General features: G+C 38.5%; 1 protein-coding gene across 1 annotated transcript in view; it reads left to right on the top strand.

Annotated features, from left to right (window-relative positions):
* Positions 1 to 21,087, top strand: part of MAP7 (microtubule associated protein 7) — an 88,649-nt gene that overhangs the window by 43,873 nt on the left and 23,689 nt on the right. The window contains 6 exon segments of the mRNA XM_032215532.1: positions 14,147 to 14,215; positions 17,154 to 17,206; positions 17,208 to 17,246; positions 17,248 to 17,316; positions 17,651 to 17,702; positions 17,705 to 17,752. Of these exon segments, the coding sequence (XP_032071423.1) occupies positions 14,147 to 14,215; positions 17,154 to 17,206; positions 17,208 to 17,246; positions 17,248 to 17,316; positions 17,651 to 17,702; positions 17,705 to 17,752 (330 nt within the window).

Below are 21,087 nucleotides of genomic sequence, written 5' to 3'. Positions count from 1 at the left end.
TTGCACAATAAATATCTTAATTTGTATACAAGCAATTTTTTTTCATAAACATATTATTTTCTGTTGTGACTCAGCAGCAGTCTTCTGTAAATCTTTTCAGAATGCAAGATTAACGATGCAGCTGGGGCTCGTTAGTGGGGTTTTGGAGATAAAAGGACGGATGGTGACACGCCTTAGTGGCAGGAGTCAACGTTCCTTGGTTCATTCAACATTGATGGATCATCAATCGTGGTTTATGTAAGATACACTTGGAGAAGTGCTTTGATTTCTGTAACCCTGATTCGTAGAGACTTTGGAAGAAGTGCTTTGCTTTCGTTTTGTTCAACTTGTGTTGCCATAAGAGAGATTTGTTTTGTATTCTGTTATCTGGTCAGAGACTGTTTTTATGTTATTTTTGGGCTCGAAGCCAGTCTGAGCCGAAAACTGATAAAGAAAGTTCCTTTTAAGTCTGTTTGCCTGCCGTTTGTTAACCAGCGGAGAAGGGGGGGACAGAACAATTTTCTTATATCCAAAGGTAATAATAAGTACTGGAACGATTCATTTCAAGACAAAGATTGCTTTAATAATAGCTTTGTAATTTCAGTAAATTCACATGGCCTCAAACAATTCCTTGCCTTTCTAGTACTGTGGATATAGACCTTATTCTTGTGCTACAGAATTTTCTAGGTGCCCCCTTGTGTAATGTGCCTTCTTGCTCTCCTCCCAGCTGTATTTGCAGACCACTTAAATATGTTCTAGGAGCATAATTAGGAAAAAGCAAGGCAACAGGAGGCTGTTACCGGTATATCACAAGATGCCTGTCTGGAAGCAGCAGGGATAATTAGATAGAATGTTGATATAATTCTTCAAAAAGCTCCAGACTAGAAATACCATGATGCTTGATTTTATAAAATTAGAGTAAACTTTAAAAAGAGGAATTGATCCCTATGCCTTTTTACATTGATTGTACATTATTGTTTGGCTGCAGGAAATATAGAGTAGATCAGGGGTGCAAAACTCAAGGCTTAAATCCGGCTCGCGGGGCCGGCCTGGAAATATCAAAGGACCGGCCTGTGGTGCCTCTGCCAGCCAAAATGGGCTACATCAGCCCCCTACTTTTTTGGCCAGCAGAGGGCTGCTGGAGGCCAGGGAAGCTGAAAAAAAGGTGCAGGAGGCCGCCTTGCCCCATTTTGACTGGTAAAGTGCTGCAGGAGGCCGCTTTGATGGTGCAGAGGAGCCCATATGCGCCCCCCTGCACCCCATTTTGGCCAACAGGGTGTTGCAGGAGGCGTCCATCCCATCTCCCCCCTCAATCTCTGTCGGCCCATGGAGGAGAATTACAATGCTGATCCAGCCCTCGAAGAAATCCAATTTGATACCCCTGGATGATCTGACACATAAGAACAGAAAACCAGGTTAGGGATAAACATAGATCCCATACCTATTAATTTAGCTGAACTTGCATATTTGACAGCATCATAATCTGCTTGAAGAACTTGAAGGCCAGAACTTGAATGTTTAATCATCCGAAGGCCTCATATATGACATGAACTAGATATCTGAATGATTAAATGGATGCTCAAGTAAATACGTCATTTACACTACAAGCTGTGTCATAGGATGTATTGTAGAGAAACACATATTAAAACATAATTTGCTTCAGTCATCACATATTGAAGTATAATTCAACTGCCACACTATCATATATTGAAGAGCAAATGGCCCAAGATCACCCAGTTGGCCTTGTGCCTAAGGTGCAAATAGAAACCATAGTCTCCAAATTTGAAGCCTGGTATAATCTGCATCAAAGTGGGTCACATTTTAACACATTTCTGGTATTTTCAGTGAGACTAGAAATGACAAAAAAAATTTTGAGAAGATGGGATGCTGAAAATTATAACCAAATTCTAATATGGAACAGTAGAAACTGGCATGAAAACAAGTAGATAAAGAATGAGGAGAGGAGAGGAGGCTGAAGTCATATGAAAGCTAGAGAAGATGACCTTCAAATAGGAAAGGTAATTTCAGAGAGTGGAACATTAGAAGGCAGGTTTAATGGATGTATTATGCATTATGACCTTTCAAAAAGAAATAAAAATGGATTCATTCATTATTTATAATCTGCCTTTTCGCTGTCCTTCCTATTTTTTTTAAATCACAGTTTCTGTGTGGTAGGTTAGGGTGAAAGAAAATACTCAGTCATCCACTCAGCTCTGGATTGAGAAGGAACATGAATCAGAATTATATGGCGTGTGTAGCTTGCTATAGCTAATGTGATGTGGACATCCTTTTCTGGAAAGCATTTTCCAGATAGACATCTTTCTCCAGGCTAAATCTTTGCTAAATCTTTTTGAACAGGGCTCAGAAATTACAACAAATCCAACAGCTTATAAAGAAAACTTACATAAAATGTTTTATAAAATAGCGCACATCACCGGAAAAATTAGCAAAGATGTTTAAAGACAAGTCAGCAAAATGTTGGAAGTGTCAACAAGCAACAGGTTCTCATAATCATACTTGGTGGACATGTGCAGAAGCAAAGAAATATTGGAGTAAAATAAGAGTATGGCTAAATAAAATGTTACAACTAGAAATAGAATTTAGACCAGAGATATTTTTACTAGGTATTATCCCGGAGAAATTCAAGAAAGATGATACTTATTTGATTAAACATGTAACTACAGCAGCAAGAATTGTATTTGCCCAAAATTGGAAATTAAATAAGCTACCAACAGATGAAGGGATAATAAAAAAGATATTAGATCGTGCAGAGATGAATAGGTTGACACTGAAAATAAAGGATAAAAAGGAATCTGTGTATCAAGACATGGGGAAGATTTTATGATTGGCTAGAGAAAGGAAACTAGAAAAGAAAGTAAGGAGAAGATACAGAACCCAGATGATGCACTATTAAATGGAAAGGTGGGGGGAGAAGGGGAAAAGAAAATAATGTATAAGTATATTTAATAGCGAGATATAAAGGAGGGGAACATAGTTAGGATAGATTAGCGAAAGTAAAGGAATAAGAAATAATACCAAATTATATTTGGGTCTGCGGAAATACCACCCCAAGGAAACATAAACTGAGATTTGAAAGAGACTCCTACAACAATAGAAAAGAAAAAGAAAGAGAAGGAAAGAATGAAAGGAAGACAGGGGAAAGAAGAAAGAGGTAAGGAGAGGAGGATGGAAGGTAGAGGAACAGAAGGAGAGAGGGTAGGGAGGGGAAGAGGAAGAGTAGGAGTAGGAGAAAGGTAAGGGAAGAAGGAAGGGGAAGGAGAGGAGGAAGGAATGAAGTAGAGAAGGGAGGGAGGGAGAAAAGAAAGGGAAAATAAGGTGGTGCTACAACAGGAGGAAGGAATGGTAAATAAAGCAACCCAAACTGTATATTATAACCTACTAAATGAAATAACAAATATATAAGAATGAGAAATGTAAAGAAGAATAACAATTATGTGAATGTATACTTAAAATGGTATGTAAAAGAATAAAAAATTAAAAAAAAGAAAAAAAAAAAGAAAAATATTACAACCAATCATGGCCAAAACTTTCATATACCCATCCAGCAGTAACAGTGAATCCAGGAGCATCTTTGGGTTATGGACCAAATGTTTCAGATGTAACCTCTTTCTCTTAAGATAACAATAGGGCTAACAGATAGCCAGAGGTGGGTTGCTGCCGGTTCAGCCTGGTTCGGCTGAAGAGGTAGTGGCCCGGAGAAGATCGGCTGGGAGGCAGTGGGGGGCGGGGCCAGCCTACTCAAAATTTCTGCTACTGATTCTCCAGAGCCTGTCAGAACTGGCTGAATACCTCCTCTGCATCAAATGGGGGATTGGAGATTGGGCAATACATAGCCAGTTATATTAATGGAGTTTTTCCACATCCTTTTTCAAGACTGCAGCTTCTCAAGAGCTAAGATCTTCTTTCCTCTGAAATAGCACACCTATTACTATATTGTGCAAAAACTAATTTACTTTCATTTTCTAATCACTTTTTGAAATTGCTTATTAACTGTTCTAAACCTATTAAATACAATCAAAACAACAGATTTAAAAAGTCTTTTTGTGGTGAGCTTGTCTTCAACACTGAACAAAATAAAAATTAATTAAAAGCTTAAGAATTTAAAGAATTTGAAATAAACAGCAAAAAGCTAAATAAGATTTTAATCTAAGAAAGCTATAAATGAACTGAGAGTCCAGATAAATTGGAAATATTGATTTTTACTATAAGATTTTGGGGAATTAACTATAAAAATAATTTCTCATGGAAAATAGATTGTTTTGGTTATCCTGGCAAGTGTGAATCATAACAAAAGATAAGTGATAATTTTGGAAACTAGATATTACAGGGAACTAAAGATTTTAAGTAGAAGAAAAATAGTACATACTAAGATTTGGCTGTCAGGAGCCTCTTAATTAGAGGATAAATTTGCTAATTACAGTTCAATGTTTCCTACTGTATCTCTGTCTTCTACCAGATGGTTTTTTTCCCCTCAGAATAAGACTCTTTTTGCATTTGCATTTGCAAAGTACAAATAATATACTCAGCACAGGAAAAATTACTGTTGGGAGTACTGCTGTGCCCAGTGGTGTTTGTTTTGCTGTGGTTGGTGAAACATTTTTGTTAAATATTTTGGCTCTTCTTGATTGGCATCCCATTGTGCTCAACCCTGACCTGCTCTAACCTGCCAAAATTGTGCTTTCTGTATCTCTTCTACATATTTTTTGTAGGATAATGTTTTATGATGGGAGTACTATGCAATCTGGAGTGTTTGGCTGAAAACAAATTCAGACTGCCCTCAGTGGTGGGTTTCAATTTTTTTTAGAACCTATTCTGTAGGTGTGGCCTATTTTGTGGGCATGGCTTGGTGGTCATGTGACCCGGTGGGAGTGGCAACTTGTAAAATGTGGTGAAACTCATTTAACAAGGCTCTTGCTTAGCAACCAAAATTTTGGGCTCAATTGTGATTATAAGTTCTCTTTCTTTCTTTCTTTCTTTCTTTCTTTTTCTTTCTTTCTTTCTTTCTTTCTCTTTCTTTCTTCTTTCTCCTTCCTCATTCCTTCCTTCCTTCCTTCCTTTCTTTCTTTTTCTTTCTTTCTTGTGTCTCTCTCTCCCTCTTCCTTTCTTTTCTTCTTTCCTTCCATCCTTTTTTCTTCCTTTCTTTCTTGTGTGTGTCTCTCTCTCCCATCTTTTTTCTTTCCTTCCTTCCTTTTCTTCCTCTTCCTTCCTTCCTTCTTTCTTTTTGTGTGTGTCTCTCTCCCCACTTCCTTTCCTCCTTTCTTTCTTCTTTCTTTTCTTTCTTTCTTTCTTTTCTCGTGTCTCTCTCTTCAACTTTCTTTTCTCTTTCCTTCTTTCTCTTTCTATCTTTGTCTCTCTTTTTTTTTCTCTCTCTCTCTCCCTCCCTCCCTCCCTCCCTTCCTTTCTCTCTCTCTCTCACCCCCCCCCCCTCTCTCACACACACAAATATACCTTCCAGTTGGTGAAAATTTCTGTTTTGCCAGCTGGGAGGCTGGCAAAGAAGCCTCGTTTTCCCTGCCACCTGCAGTTCTCAGAGGAAGGAGGCAAGGAAGCGAGCCCCAGACCTCATCTCTGCCTCCTTCCTCAAGAGCTGGCTTCGAGGAAGACCAGCTTCTCCTGCCACTGCACCCTTCAATCACCTTCCACCCAGAGGCTCTGCTGGTGGTTGCCTCTCGAGAGAAGCTCGGGAGAGATGCACAAATGGCAGCGAGCCTCCTGAGGAGGACGCTGGACACTGAAGAGGTGGCGGTGGCACCCCGCCTGCTGCTGCTCTCTCGATAACGCAGGCTTCTCGGAGAGCATTAAGTTGCAGGTGTACCAATTCCAGCAGCTGCGTTTTGCCTTGAAACTTGCTGTCCCGGCAACTCAAAGGGGACATTCTCCCAGCAGTGTTTCAGGCAACTTTCTCTCTTGCCGCGCAAGGAAGTGAAGCCAACTTTATTTACTTATTTGGTTGGTTAGTTCCCAGACTGTGGGAGGCGATGTGGCCATGTGCTGGGTCGGTCAGCAATCCGCACACCGCCGCCACATGATCTTTATAAATGGAAATTAACCAACTTCTTTTAAACTTTTCATTTCAATGAGAATTTTTCTAAAACTTCTTAAATTCTCATTGAAATGGAAAGTTTAAAAGAAGATGGCTAATTTCTGTTTATAAATTGGCGGCTGGCTGGGAAAGCATCCCCGGGACCTGAGCAGGCCGAGTGTGGCTTCGGAGGCTGAAAGGGAAGCTACGCCCCCCCCACCAGGCGCCCCCTCCCCTCTTGCCAGACTTTTGGAGCTTCATACCCACCCACCTCAGCCGCCCAAGTTCAGCAGAATATGCTGAGGGTGCTTCACCTCACTGTCATCCAAGAGATGTTGTTGCCTTAGTAGGACATCTTCCCCTCAAGGCCACGTCTGCAGTGCAGGAAGGAGAGCAGCGGAGGCAAAGCAGCCTTTCTGGGCTCATCTGAAGAAGTCCGTCCCCCTCCCCCCTTCCTTCTCTTTGAGAAGTGGTTTGCAAAATCCCGGTTTTGCAAGGCGCTTGTCAAGGAGAAGGAAGCATGGGCTTCTTCCAACAGCTGAGTCCGGCAAAGGAAGTGGGTGGGCAGGGCAAGCATGATGTGGACAGGCAGAGTGAAAGAGAGAGAGAGAGAGCGGCGACTGGGCGGGCAGGAGGAGCAAGCGGAGTGGGGAGGCAAGGGGAGGGACTGTTCAGTATACAGGGCCTCTGGAGGACCTGGTACGCAAATTCATGCTGGATTTCTGGCACCGGTACGCGTGGACTGGACTGGACCGGCTGAAATCCACCTCTGGTCTGTCTATGATTATGAAGTGTGGAATGTGGAGCAGGTTTGGAGACAGGAAGTAAGTACCATACACAATCTTCTTTATTGGGGATTGGGAGAAGAGTATGAAAGAAACAGATTATTAAATATTTTTTATTTCTACTTGTAAAAGGGTATGGTAATGAAATGTTGTGGGAAGTGGCTGTTCCCTGATTTTCATAACATTCCATTCTAGACATCATTTGTGATATAATGTATAGAGTATAATTTTTATGCAATAAAATACAGAATGAGCTAACCAATATAATATATTCCTGTGTCTGTTGCCAGACTGTTTTTTTTTTTTTTAAAGAGAGACTTAAGGCAAAATCTCTACTCATACAGCTGAATCTTTCATATTAAATAATAAAGTTACTTATGCATAATTCATTTATGGAGTATTTAAGAAGTTGAATATCAGCAAGTTTATCATATGAAAACTAGGAGAAAGTAAATGGAAAGAAATAACTGGAAAGGGAGACATTTAAATAAGTGTATTGCAACTGTCAGGCTTTTTTCTTTTTTATCATAGTTCTGCACAGTTGTTTGCTACCTCAATTTTATTGTGTCCTATACTACCTGTGAGTAATATAAACAGCTACTACATGTTGAAGTGTTCCTCATGAGTCTCTTCAGGATATCCTGCCCCTTGAAGATAAATGGATGTTGGCTTGGGGATGAGGCCATTATTACAGCATTTTCCTATATCTGGAATAGTATTCCCAGATGGTTCATTTGGGCTGTACTTTTAGAAAACTTTTTGATGCCAGAATGACTATAAAATTTATTTTTCCAATTAAGGCAACCATTTCAAATTGAAATTTGAAATTTGAAATTGAAATGGTGCCTTAATAGATTTTAAAGCCGTAGTACTGTTTACCCATCTAATGTTTAATTTAACTATTGTATACATGTTATTACAGATTTCCTTTAAAAAAAGTGATTACTGTAGTTTTTCCTGAACGATGTTGCTAAAGAACATACTATAAATAGAAATATTATAGCACCATATGAAGTCTGTATTCAAAGAAAGCAAAGTTGTAATGAGGGCACCTACCAGAAGCAGTAGTCATGACTCCTCATTGATGCAACTGGAGCAATTTCAGATATTGTGCTACTGGTGAAACCTTTCCACTGTAAGGGTTTGGCTTCGGATTTTACTCCTTACTGAAAACTGTGAGCAGAATGTGGAATGATGTATGAAGTAATCCCATATGTACTGAGGATATAGTTCATGAACACATGGGAAAACATTTTAAAAGCTACATGTTGCAGGGGAAAACATTAGGAATTGTAAGAAATAAATGGTAGATCATTATATTGACATATTAAAAAGACTTTAAGCAGATAATTAAAATCTTTGGTCATTTGTACAAAGTGGTACTTTGTTCATGTAATTACTTCTTTTTAAAACATGATTAAAAAAAGAATAACTTTCAAACACTTTATTATGAGAAGCTCTGCTCTCCGCTGTGCCTTGTCTTTTCTGAAGTTGCTTCTTTTGAACTACAAATAATACAGCTTACTGGCTTTTGATTTCAGCAATGTTATGAATTGCAAGTTTATTCTGGTTTATATCAGTGATTAAATAGGGACTTCAATAAGGAATAAAGATAAGGGGAAAAAAAGCCCTTGACTAAAATTCTTTTCCATGCAGTGTTCTTGTATAAGTGCTTGTGTTACCTTTCTCCAAGATGGTTTGTTGTTGTGTTTTATTTTCCAGCCTATTCAGTAGCCTGGCAATTCCCAAGTGATTCCCCCTCTTCTAATATTAATCCGAGTTTATCTTATTCTGCTTCTGAGTTCAGATGAAGTCAGCAAAGTGAGGCTGTCTTAGCTTTATGTCCACTGTGTTATTAAATACATGATGTCCTGCACCAGTTGCACCTCCAATGAATTGTCAGTCTCTATCATTGAAGCAGTATGTGTGCATACATCTATACAGCAGCTTTACAATATCCGGTTTGAATGCTTCAGTATTAAACCTAAGATCAGGAAAACAATACAATACAGATAGTCCCTTCCTTAGTGGTGGAGTAAGTTACAATTGTTTTTACTATCGGTTCCGTGAGCGTGGCTTTGTGGCCCTGGCATGGCTTTGTGGGCGTGGCAGGGGCAGGATACTGCAAAATCCCCATTCCACTAACCTGCTTTCCAGCTCCGTTTTCCTGTTCAGGGCAACAAAAGAAGATCAGCTGGGAGGCAGCAGGGACAGGGGCAGCCTATTTGCCAATTTTCCAAACTACTCAAACTTCTGCTACTGGTTCTCCGAACCTGTCAGAACTGGCTGAATACCTCCTCTGCCTCCACCCCAAAAGCTATTTATGACACAGACACCCTGTGCCCCATTTTGGGTCTATAAAGCGTCCCTGAAACCTCCTGGGACAAAAATGGGCCATGGGGGGCAATTCCCTCCATCCCCTGTGCATGCACACGCATCTCCCGCATGCTCGGCAGAAACCTGAAAATCAGCTGGGTGGCATGTGTGGTGGAGCTGAACTGGGTGACAGCTCACGTACCCTAAGAGATGCATGCCATAGGTTCACCATCATGGCTCTAGAACATCAGTTCTCATATATTTTGGTCCCAGAACCCTTTACATTCTTAAAAATTATTGAGAGCCCCCAAGAGCTTTGGTTTAGGTAGGTTGCATCTACCAGTAGTCCTCAACTTACAACAGTTTATTTACTGACCATTGGAAGTTACAATATCACTGGAGAAAACCAGATTCACTTAACAACCATGTTCTAATTGAACAGCTACAGCGATTCACTTAACAAATGTGGCAAGAAAAGTTGTAAAATGGGGCAAAACTCACTGAACAAGTTTCTTACTTGACAGCCTACATTTTGGGCTCAATTGTGGTCATAAGTTAAGGACTACCTGTATTAATATTTACTGTATCAGAAATTAAAACTAAGCTATTTAAAAATATTTATTTGACTTTGCGGACACCCACCCTGCCCCAGAGGACCGTTCAGGGGTCCCCAGATCATGCTTGAGAACAGCTGCCTGAGAATATCTTAGATATGTCTTACATTAGGCCCCCTAATTCCACAGAGGTTGTTTTCTGTTGCACCTAAAGGACTGAATTCAATGCTAGATTGTGTGTTTACTGAAACCCTGACACCTGCTCCAGACAAAAGAAGGCTAGTTATTTTTTAAGCAGATGCAGCTCATCTGTTTTCAGATGTACAACTTGTTATTTCTCTAGAGTGTTACTGAACTAGAGTTCCTCCGCTTTCGTGCCACTGGCCATGTGACTGAGATGCTAGAAATTACAGTCCAGCATTATCTAGAACACTGTCTCTCAGTTTGGCAACTATAAGATGTATGGACTTCACACATCTTAAAGTTACAGTACCAAGATGGAGGAATGTTGATCTAGGAATATATATGTTGCCATTTTTTTGCCTTATTCTAATTCATGTGCAGGTAGTCCTTTTATTTACAACCATTTGTTTAACAATGGTTCAAAGTTACATTGGCTTCAGAAAAAGTGATTTACCACTTATGACCCTATCATTACCACCCCACAATCATAGGATCACAGTTTGGACGTGGCAACTGACTCACATTTATAGATTGTAATGATATGGTTAATTCATTTATTTTTCTTTTCTCTGTCATTTTAGTATCTGAGAACTCTAAAGTACTGATAAAAAAGCTGTCTCATCCAGCCCACCCTCTTATGCCCTTTTAGGGACAGGGCACTAATCCTGCAGGAGCCAAAACAGGTATTATAGTAATTAACTCTTCCCAGTGTTTTCCTTCTACTGAAATGTGACAGGTTTATTATACTTTAAAGCACCAACATTCTATAAGCTTTAAATATTGACGTTTAGTTCCAAGAGCTGCAGTGATGCAGTGGTTAGAATGCAGTACTGCAGGCTACTTCTGCAGACTGCCGGCTGCCAACAATTTGGCAGTTTGAATCTTCCAGGCTCAAGGTTGACTCAGCCTTCCATCGTCCTGAGGTGGGTAAAATGAGGACCCCAAATTGTTGGGGGCAATATATGCTTACTCTGTAAACTGCTTAGAGCAGGCTGTAAAGCATTGTGAAGCGGCATATAAGTCTAAATGCTTTTGCTACTTCAAGTATGCTGTTTTTGTATGAAAATGTTTGCTGATTTTTAATCCATTTACTGTGGATGTTATTATGCTTATTTTAAACAATTCAGCAAACTGTTGCAGGATTGTTATTAGGAAGATAACAATACGTAAGCTTAGTAAATACAATAAATAGATATTAAAGTTTGAAATACTATGGCATTTTAGTTGCCTTGCAACTGCCTTCATGCTTGTACTGAATTGATGATTCTAAACAGAAAAAAGATAACGTAAGTATCTGCCTCATTGATTACTCTCTCATTTGTGTGTCCCTGAAAAATACTGTTCTATGTGTTAAAAGCCACAGCAGTAGAGGAAAAAATACCATTGCCTATGAATTCTGAAAATTAATGTATTCAGAACCCAATGTTTTGGAGAAAGTAATTCATATATCCTATGAGGAAAAAAGTGAATACAGATTGTTTTATTTTAGTGTAAGAAGTAATTCTTAAAGAGTTATAGGTAGTCCTCAACTTACAACCGTTCATGTTGTGACTATTCAAAGTTACAATAGTGCTTACAGCAATCATTAAGAGCCATGGTGGCGCTGTGGTTAGAATGCAGTACTGCAGACTATTTCTGCTGACTGCCAGCTGCCAGCAGTTCGATCCTGACTAGTTCAAGGTTGACTCAGCCTTACATCCTTCTGAGGTCGGTAAAATGAGGACCCAGATTGTTGGGGGCAATATGCTGACTCTGTAAACTGCTTAGAGAGGGCTATAAAGCACTATGAAGCAGTATATATGTCTAAGTGCTATTGCTATTACATTCACAAGAATCAAATGATCAAAATTTGGGCACTTGGCAACCAGCATAGCTTATACCTGGCTTCTGATAAGCAAAGTCAATGGGGGAAGCCGGATTTGCTTAATGATTATGCAATTCACTTACCGTATTTTTTGGAGTATAAGACACACCTTTTTTCCTCAAAAAAGAGGCTGAAAATTTGGGCGCATCTTTTACATTGAATACAGCATTTTTTGCCTGCCGAAGCCTTGCTCCCTACACCAAAATGGCTATGCATACCCTTATGAAGGTTTTCAGAGGGCAGAAATGAGCAAAAATGGGCCATTCTACCCCAGCCCCCAGCAGCACTCTATAAGCCTCCATAAGGCTATGCATGCAAATTTTTTGACAAAAATGGGCCCGTTTTCACAAAAAACCTCATTTTTTCTCATTTTTGCTCCCCCTCCAAGAGTACTCTGCAAGCCCCCCTAAAGCTATTCATGCCTTTTTCGTGAAAAAGGGGCTGTTTGGGGAGGTTTGCAGAGTGCAAAAACTTTTTTTTCCTTTTGGAAAGACCTTTAACTGATTGATGAGAATTACATTGATCAAGTGCTGTGCCAGCAGAAACACCTAAATAAATATACTGTATTTCCTCTCTATCTCTATTTCTCTCTATTCCTCTACTTTCTACATAACTATACACACAGGCTCTCTCTCCCTACCTACCTACTGTAATTCTTTATCTCTCTATCTCTCTCTATTCTCTCTATATATCCCTTTATCTACCTACGTACCCTGACTACTCTCTCTCCCTACCTGTCTACTCTATTTTGTCCTCTCTCTCTATTTCTCTCTCTCTAAACCCTCTCCTTACCAGCCTACCTACTCTCTCTCTCTCCCTACTTATCTACTGTATTTCTCTCTCTCTCTCTCTTCTATTTCTCTCTCTATCCTCTACCTACCTACCTACACTTTCTCTCTCCCCCTACCTACCTACTGTATTTATCTATTTCTCTACCTCTCTCTATTTCTCTCTCTCTATCCCTTTATCTACCTACCTAACTACCCTCTCTCTCTCCCTCCCTATCCCTCTATCTACCTACCTACTTTAAAAAAAGCCTCTTCAAAACCTTGGTGAGTCTTATACTCCTGAAAAATACAGTGAATAATTGCAGTTATTTGCTTTAAATCTGTGGCAAAAAAGGTTGTAAAATTGTAAGTGAATCACTTAACCGCTTCACTTAGCAGTAAAAATTCTGGTCTCAGTTGTGGCCGTAAGTTGAGGATTACCTGTAGGATGGATAGGATTCTACAGCATGTTGTTGTGAATTAACTTTAATGCAAGCTACATAACAAGCTGTCACTCAGAGGTTCCCAGTGTGAGCACTCTGTAACTGCAGACTGGGGTTCATACCACTGAAAGAATCTCAATATTGCTGGACAGAGAACAATATGGAGTACTTCCAGATGAAGCTTTTAATATGAAATTGCTTTGCCTCATTCACTTATTTTGAGAACTTGTCAAACATGTAAACCAGGGATGTCAAACTCAATTTCATTAAGGGCTGCATCAGGGTTGTGTTTGACCTCGAGGGGGCCAGATGGGTGTGGCCAAGGTGGGCGTGGCCAGCATGATGTCACTCATGTTTGGGTCGCCTGTGGTGGCCCAAGCACTCTGCAGCAAAAAGAGGCTTCCAGTTCTGCTTTTGGCCTCCTGCAACTCTCTGCCAGCGAAAATGGAGCTCGGGAGGGCCGCCCACAGCCCTCCCAAGCTCTGTTTTCACTGGCAAAGGCACAGTGGGCGATCCTTCACTGTTTCCAGGGCAGCCCTGTGGGCCAGATCTAAGCACTTGTGGGCCGGATCTGGCCCCTAGGCCTTGAGTTTGACACCCTGATGTAAGATATTCCCATTATTATCTCTCATTTTTTTCCACCATATTTTTCTGCCCAAGAAAAAAAAAGAATATTAAAGGGAAAAATATGGGATAGCAATCCAATAACTTTTGATTATTAATATTTGGAGGTATTGAAGATTTCAGGGAGAAATCTAGAATTCTTCATAATATAGAAATGTACATGTTCCAGGGTATTTATTTTTCTAGCTGATTTATGGAACTGATTAAAATGATGATGGGTATCCTAAATAATGATGATTTAAACTAGTCCTCTGCTTCCCAAAGGTGTCAAAAATGTAATCAAAGTTCCCAACTAATACTGGGAAGATATATAGTTGTATAAGGTTTTAATAAGATGCTCTTGAATATGGTGGAGAAAAATGAGACTTCACAAGTTGCTAAATCAATACTCTCTCTTTTATTTTGTACGAAATAAATTCTGTATTGGTTTTAGAATCCAGCATTTTTTAATATGACATCTTTAGAATAGATTACTATGGATTGATGCTTAGAAGTAGGTTTTGTAGAATTCGGGAACAGCTGCCACTCATATAAGATGAATATATTTGGAACCTAAATCTTACATTGTTTTCACTAATTGTATACCAGCACTAAAAGTTGATGAAAGACAACGACTGGCCAGAGAACGAAGAGTAGAACAGGAAAAGATTTAGGTAAGTCATATTTACTAATAAACCATATAAATTGCATTATTGATGGGTTGTCATAGCACAATATTACTGTCCTCTGGATTGTATGGCTGCCCCCCCCCCCCCCGCCAGGTTCAAGTAATATCAATACTGCTGCCGTTTAAATGGATCTTGAAGGCCTGGCTTATTCCTTGTCTTGAGTTGGGTAGAATATATGTCCCCGAGTGACATTGTATTAATGTGTTGGAGAACATTAGTTCCCTATTTTTATTTCTTTTGTTGTCTTGGGTTGTTTTTAAATTTACATGATGCCTCATATTGAGCTAAGCAGCCTCATAAATATGAGAAAGAGGAGTAGATAGGATTTTTGCATTTGATATCATAAGTTATGATAGATGTAGAAAATAAGGAAGATGACCTTGAGAGAAATTTGCAGGTGCCAAATCATTTTAAAGTCCAGAATATCCAGATAATATTGGGAAGCACCTCAGACAGAGACCTCCCTAATTCACTGAACTGTAAGAAGAATGAGATCAGATTTTCATGGTTCTGTTAAAGTAAACCAATCTCAATAAAAGTAATTTTAACCATCCTGTGGAGTTGATTTCATGGTCTGATCTACCTAGTGAGGCTAACATGAGTATAATTAAAAGTGTTATATGCATACTTTTGCACAAATATTTTTTTGAAATTATAAACACAGATTCAGGCACCCATGTATTTAGCAGTGAGATTTTAGGTTTGCTGCAAGAGAAATAGGCAGTAATGTTCTGCACTGAATGAATTGGTTGGTTTTAAAGGCATATATGGCCTACTCAAAAGTATAGAATTCTGCAACTCTTTTCATAACATATATTGTGCAGAGATTGTGGTTATATTAAGGATTGTATGCATGGGGATAGAAAGCATGCCACCCCAAGTCATTATGCACATGTCTGATTGTGATCTAAATTGACACATGCTTTGGGATTAACAGTAATATCTCTTGATTGATTTCTAAGAACTGTTTCGAATATTCATGTGAAAGAATTGAGATCCAAAGCTAGTTACAGGACAGATGAACATAGACATCTAGGAAAGATACTTAGACAATATATCTAAGAAGCAGAATATTAGCTTAATAAAAACTAAATACATTTCAGGGACTTTGTTCAGTGTGAATTGTTCAATTATAGAATACCTTCTCAGGATTATTCTAGATGACCATTTTTTATTTTATTTCTTTTCATTATATGCTTTATTACTCACTTAAAAGTGAAGGACTGTCTAGAATTTCTTTTTTTTTTTTGATAAACATTAAATGAACTTTTAAAAATCTTAGTTGTATTTTTTTTAATTGTATTTTAGTTTATCAAATTGTGTTTGGGGTTGGTTTTCAACTTTTAGTATTTATGTTAGATGCTTATCCTGTTCTTTTCTTATATACAACTCAAGGGTGGCAATATACCAACCTCTTTTTGTCTTATTTTCCCCATAGCAATAACCCTGTGAAGTGAGTTGGGCTGAGAGACAGTGAGTGACCCAAAGTCACCCATCTGGTTTTTCATGTCTAAAGTCGGACTAGAACTCAATCTCTGGTTTCTAGGATAACGCCTTAACCACTATACCAAACTGGCTCTCATTTAATGGATTATATAATTCTATAATTATTTAAAGGATTTTAGTCATAGTATCATGTGTCTGTTCATTTATTTGATGATTGTTTATTTGAAATATTTAAAAGCCCCTGTAATACATCTCCAGGTTATGCTTAATGCTAAAAATACATTCAATAAATACAGTAATGATATATTTGACAAGGACTGTAATTATGATGGAAACTGATTATGGTTTTTAAAGATGCATTGCTATGTCTTTAACATATGGTTGAACTATGATCTACAAATGCGACTGAAATGGATGTCAATGCCAGTGGTATTCAAGTGGTGTGCCAGTTGTTGGGGACTGCACCAGGGGCATCTATTACTAAGGGTATTACTTTCATTTTCTTTTGTCATTTTATTTCTATTGGCATTGGCTTGCAATGATGTATCTGGCCTGTGGGCTATCAGTTTGGCAGGCCTGCCTTAGATATTGGTACCTGGCCTACCTTTAGTGGGTTCAGAAATAGCCTTAATACACAGATAAATGACTACAATGGAATTTCAAAGCCAGAAGATAGCCTGGAAAGTAGAAAAATATCCCAGAAGACAGTACTGACAAAGGACGCCTGTATGGATGCCATAAATATATTCATGTAGTTACCAGAAATCAAAGTCAACTCAAGAAAATCTTGCTTGGTGGAGGAGAATTGACCCAATAAGGTCCCCAAACAAAAGGGAATAGAAAGATGTAGATGTAAATACAAATTTCACTCACTGTCTCTATAAGCACCAGAGTGCAAGATTCAGCGTTTGAATACTTTGTGAGAAATCATATGTCCTAGACCAGTGGTTCCCAAACTTGGCAACTTTAAGACTTGTGGACTTCAACTCCCAGAGTTCTCAGCCAGAAGAGTTAGCTGGAGAATTCTGGGAGTTGAAGTCCACAAGTCTTAAAGTTGCCAAGTTTGGGAACCACTGTCCTAGACAGCCCAGTCTGGTTTAGTGGCTAAAATGCTACTCTAGTAATGAGGAAACATGAGTTTTAGACCTGCGTTAGGCGTGGAAGTCAACCAGTTCACTGTGAATCACTTCATTTTCTCTAAGTCATTAAAAAAAAAAACAAATCACTTCCAAAAATGTTGGCACAAAACTGCATGGACTTCTCCAGGCAATTGACAGGAGATGAAAATTTCCTAGCTACTTTTTGTTTGTTAATAAGGTATTCCATTCAAGAAGCATTATAAGGATTCTTCCTAAAATGGTAATTGGTAAACCAGAATGGCTATGAACATCTTTAAATATGGGCTATTGATATTAAATATCCATGTCATAGAAGAATAAACCCCCAAATGAGTGAAATTTCCTTTGATATTCTTTTAGCAGCGAGAGAAGCTGCTTGGCTAGAGAAAGAGGAGAGAGCAAGGCAACACTACGAAAAAACATCTGGAGGAGCGTAAAAAGAAATTAGAAGAGCAGAAGGCTAAAGGAAGAAAGAAGGAGAGCTGCAGTAGAAGAAAAACGGAAGCAGCGAATAGAGGAGGACAAGGTAGGAGAAGTTTTTACGGGATATTTGGGGCAATACGTTTCTATATGGAACAGTGACAACAGGGCAGATAGTAGGTTCCAGTGAAAATTAGCCTTCACATTCTGATATAAGTTAGCCCATTCACTCTTTTGGGGGAACCAGAATTCTGCCACTCAGCAATGATGACGGCAGTAAAGACAGTAGGAATATAGGAATTTATTGATTCCCCCTCTGACTGGATTGCCTTAAGATAAACACATTTTATACAATTGATTGCATTTATCAGTTTAAGATTATTAAATGAATGAAGGCAATGTCACTTCAGGCCAGTTGTAACAATTTGCTATCTCATTAGGAACGACATGAAGCTGTTGTACGCCGCACAATTGAGAGGAGCCAGAAACCAAAGAAAAGCAGAACAGGTGGTCCCTGGGAAGTACGCTTCATCGTAGCAGCAGTGTAATAATACAGGTAAAATTGGAGGCCAGGTATCTCATTCTGTCTCCTTTTGTGTGCGTGTGTGTGTGCGTGTGTGTGTGTGTGTGTACCAATAGATACATGAGTTGTTTAACTGAAGACACCTCCTTTCGTACTGAATTGCATTTTAGACTTTGAGTGCATGTCTGCAGATGTGTGGTGCCTCTTTTTTTTATGCTTAACTTTCCGGTATAAGAAACTGATCTAATATTTGGACATCTGATCTCTCCTTACCAACTTCATTTGTATTTCTATCTATTTGCATTTGTATTATTTGCTTTGTCTGTTTCTGTGTGCTAGCACTCTGTTTGTTTAAGCCAAGCTTTTTTAAATTTATGAATTTAATTAGATATTTAGATTAGTAATATGATTTCTGATAAAGCAATGAAACCGATGGTATATTTTGTTGTAGCTGTGAAAGTCTTTGTATAGGGAGGAAAATCCAGCAGTGAGCATTGCTATTAATTAATATTTAAAACTCTTAGCAGATTTATCTTTCTTCTGATGAACTTGGCTTTGAAGAGATTCCTCCCTCCCCCTTACATTCAGTCCTGTCTAATTCTCGGAGACCAGCTGGACAAGTCCATTCAGTTTTTTAAACAAAGTTTTCCAAAAATGGTGACCATCGTTTCCTTCCTAGGGCAGGGAGAAAGTGATTGACTCAAAATCATCCAGCTGGCTTTGGGCCTAATGTAGGACAAGAACTCACAGTCTCTTGGTTTCTAGGCCAACACCTTAATCATTACACCAAATGGCTGTCTCTGAGAGATTATCTGATGTTAAATGAATAGTTAATTAGGCTCATCATTTCTGTATTTTCCTAAACATATTTTTTTTACAAAATATTATACAGTATGGTATTATAAATAATAGATAACATAATATCATATATACAGTCTTGTGCAAGTATAGATGCATACTATCAGGCCTGCAGTTTTCAAAATCATTCAGGAGGGATGGTTAAGACCTTGTCCGTACACTGCACCCCTCTGCTGTTCATTTCAAGCAGCCAGTTTCTTTTCTCAGGTCTCTGTGTGAGTTTAGGCTATTTCAATAAATAAGAGAGGTGCACATTGGTATAGGTACAAACCTATACAAACGTTATATTAAAAACCTAATCATAAATATCCTCTTTCCACTCTACAGTCAAATTATGAGGAAACTCCATTCCATCTGTCCTGCAAAAAAGGATACTATTCATCTGTTTTCTAAATGTCATTAAAAAAACCTAGAGGAATTCCTGTTTTCACCTAATCTCCCTTGATGAAGAAGGAGGATCTTATAGATGGACCTGAGCTATGCAGAAATTGTATTTCTATTAATACTTTATTTTCTTTTGAAAATGCACTAGCAAGCATTATTGCATTTGTTATGGACAAAAACATTGATCATTGCTCTTAAATTATAAGTAAAATGGTAAAATCCCTGTAAGACAAATTCAATGGTTAGCAATTTCATGGACATTTCAATTCAGAGCTCTTTTGGCAAAAGTATGGAAGTGGCTTGCTATGTTTTTTTTTTTAATTGCCTAGTCTAACTGAACACTTTACATTTTCTGATGTTTTCTTCTACTCAAATACTAACTAGAACAACTTTATACACACACACATACACACACACTAAAATGAGTTAGATATTGCTACAAGATCAAATTGCTGTCTTTTTCATAACAACATTCTACCTGTTATTTTTTGCTTCTTTTTGTGTAAGTTGACTGCTGCCTTTTAAGTTTTTCTTTACTTTAAAAATCATTGTCTTGCATTCTGTCCTAGGTTATTTTGTTGAATCATCCTTCACCCTTCTCGATTTAGCAGGCTTGGAGTACCACTTCAAACCTCTGGGTGGTGGCTAGAAAACTCGGTACATAAATCACTATGATTTGTTGAATTCAACCACAAGTAGTTATCTCCTCAAAATAGGAGCAGTATGCCAGTACCTAATCCATCTTTTGTAGACTGTGTGCATGTCTAACACCGCATAGACTAGAGCTGATAGATAGCCCTCGCTTTTTCCTCAAGTTTATTGAATTTATTACTGGGCGACTTAAAGAATGTGGCACAACTTCTCAAAATGCATTGTACAATTCTGAAGCGATGCTGCTATTTGGAATATTTTTAAACTTGAGAAACAACCGGTTTCAAAAGTCTTTTGGATACAAGAAAAATATTATTTTTGTTTTTCTATTACTTATTTTATTGTAGAGTGCTTTAAAATTATGTGTTTATTATTCTTGAAAACTATTAATTGTATATTTTTCAGTATGATTTTATGTTTTTCAGTGGTGCAATTTGTCACTGCATATTTTTTTTTTAAATCATCAGCACTTTAAGAAAAGCCAAAACAATCCTGTCGCAGGATGCCCCCTGTACCTACCTATCTTCAGAAAGGTTCTCACTGGTTATCCTTCAGGAAACCTTTCCTACTATTTCCAGATCAGGTGGCACATAAGACTTCTGGAAATATTTGCATCAGCAACTTTCCTAGCTCTTCTCGTGGTGTCTTTTCTTTGCTCTGAGTCCCATTGTGTCATTCCTCTCCATGCTCCTGTTCATTTTTTTTGCGGGGGCGGGCAGGGGAATAAATGTTTGCTTTGGAGGAAAGTGGCTTTATGTTGTTTTGAAAACGAATAAAAGGATGTCAAATGACTGCTGGGTCACATCACCATGTATCCATGCTGAAAACTCAACTGTCCTCTAACCCTCCCCCCCAAAGTCATCAAGTTATTGAGGAAATAACATGGGAAATTACATTATGTGCAGTGTGCACTATAGTGGAAATCCTAGTTGAAGGACATCATGTAGAAGATAAAGGAAGAGTGAACATTCCCCCACCAAAGCTATAAGAGTGAAGTTTTTTTTAAAAAAATGGTGAATTGGATTATATAACATTTATCCAGATAACCATTCAGTGGTGCATCTTTTCTCGATCTGACATCCTCCAGATGACTTGGGGCAATAATTCTCAGAATTCAACTAGTATAGCATTGTTCTCAGCTGTGTTTGATCTGTGATACCCAAATATTTCCAGGCAGAATAGCTCAAAGCTGCCTCATCTCCCTGGAAGGCATGAGAGTAGAGAAGGCTTGCAGCGTTGGTTTCTAAGATGTCAGTTGTATTAAATTTTGCTATACTCTGAGGAAAACAATAACCTATAATTATGCTATTAAAAATCTGTAAAACAGTGAGGTTTTTGAAAATGGAAGTACGCCTGGCTGTAAGATTGCATGCATGAGCTGCACAGAATTCTGCCTAAAGCACTTCACAAGTACCTGGAAATAATCTTGCAGGAACCTCTTTAACTTGGAAGTTCCTGACT

The sequence above is a fragment of the Thamnophis elegans genome, chromosome 4, assembly GCF_009769535.1.
Source record: "Thamnophis elegans isolate rThaEle1 chromosome 4, rThaEle1.pri, whole genome shotgun sequence".
Lineage (NCBI taxonomy): Eukaryota > Metazoa > Chordata > Lepidosauria > Squamata > Colubridae > Thamnophis > Thamnophis elegans.
This window is presented reverse-complemented; position numbering and strand designations above follow the sequence as displayed.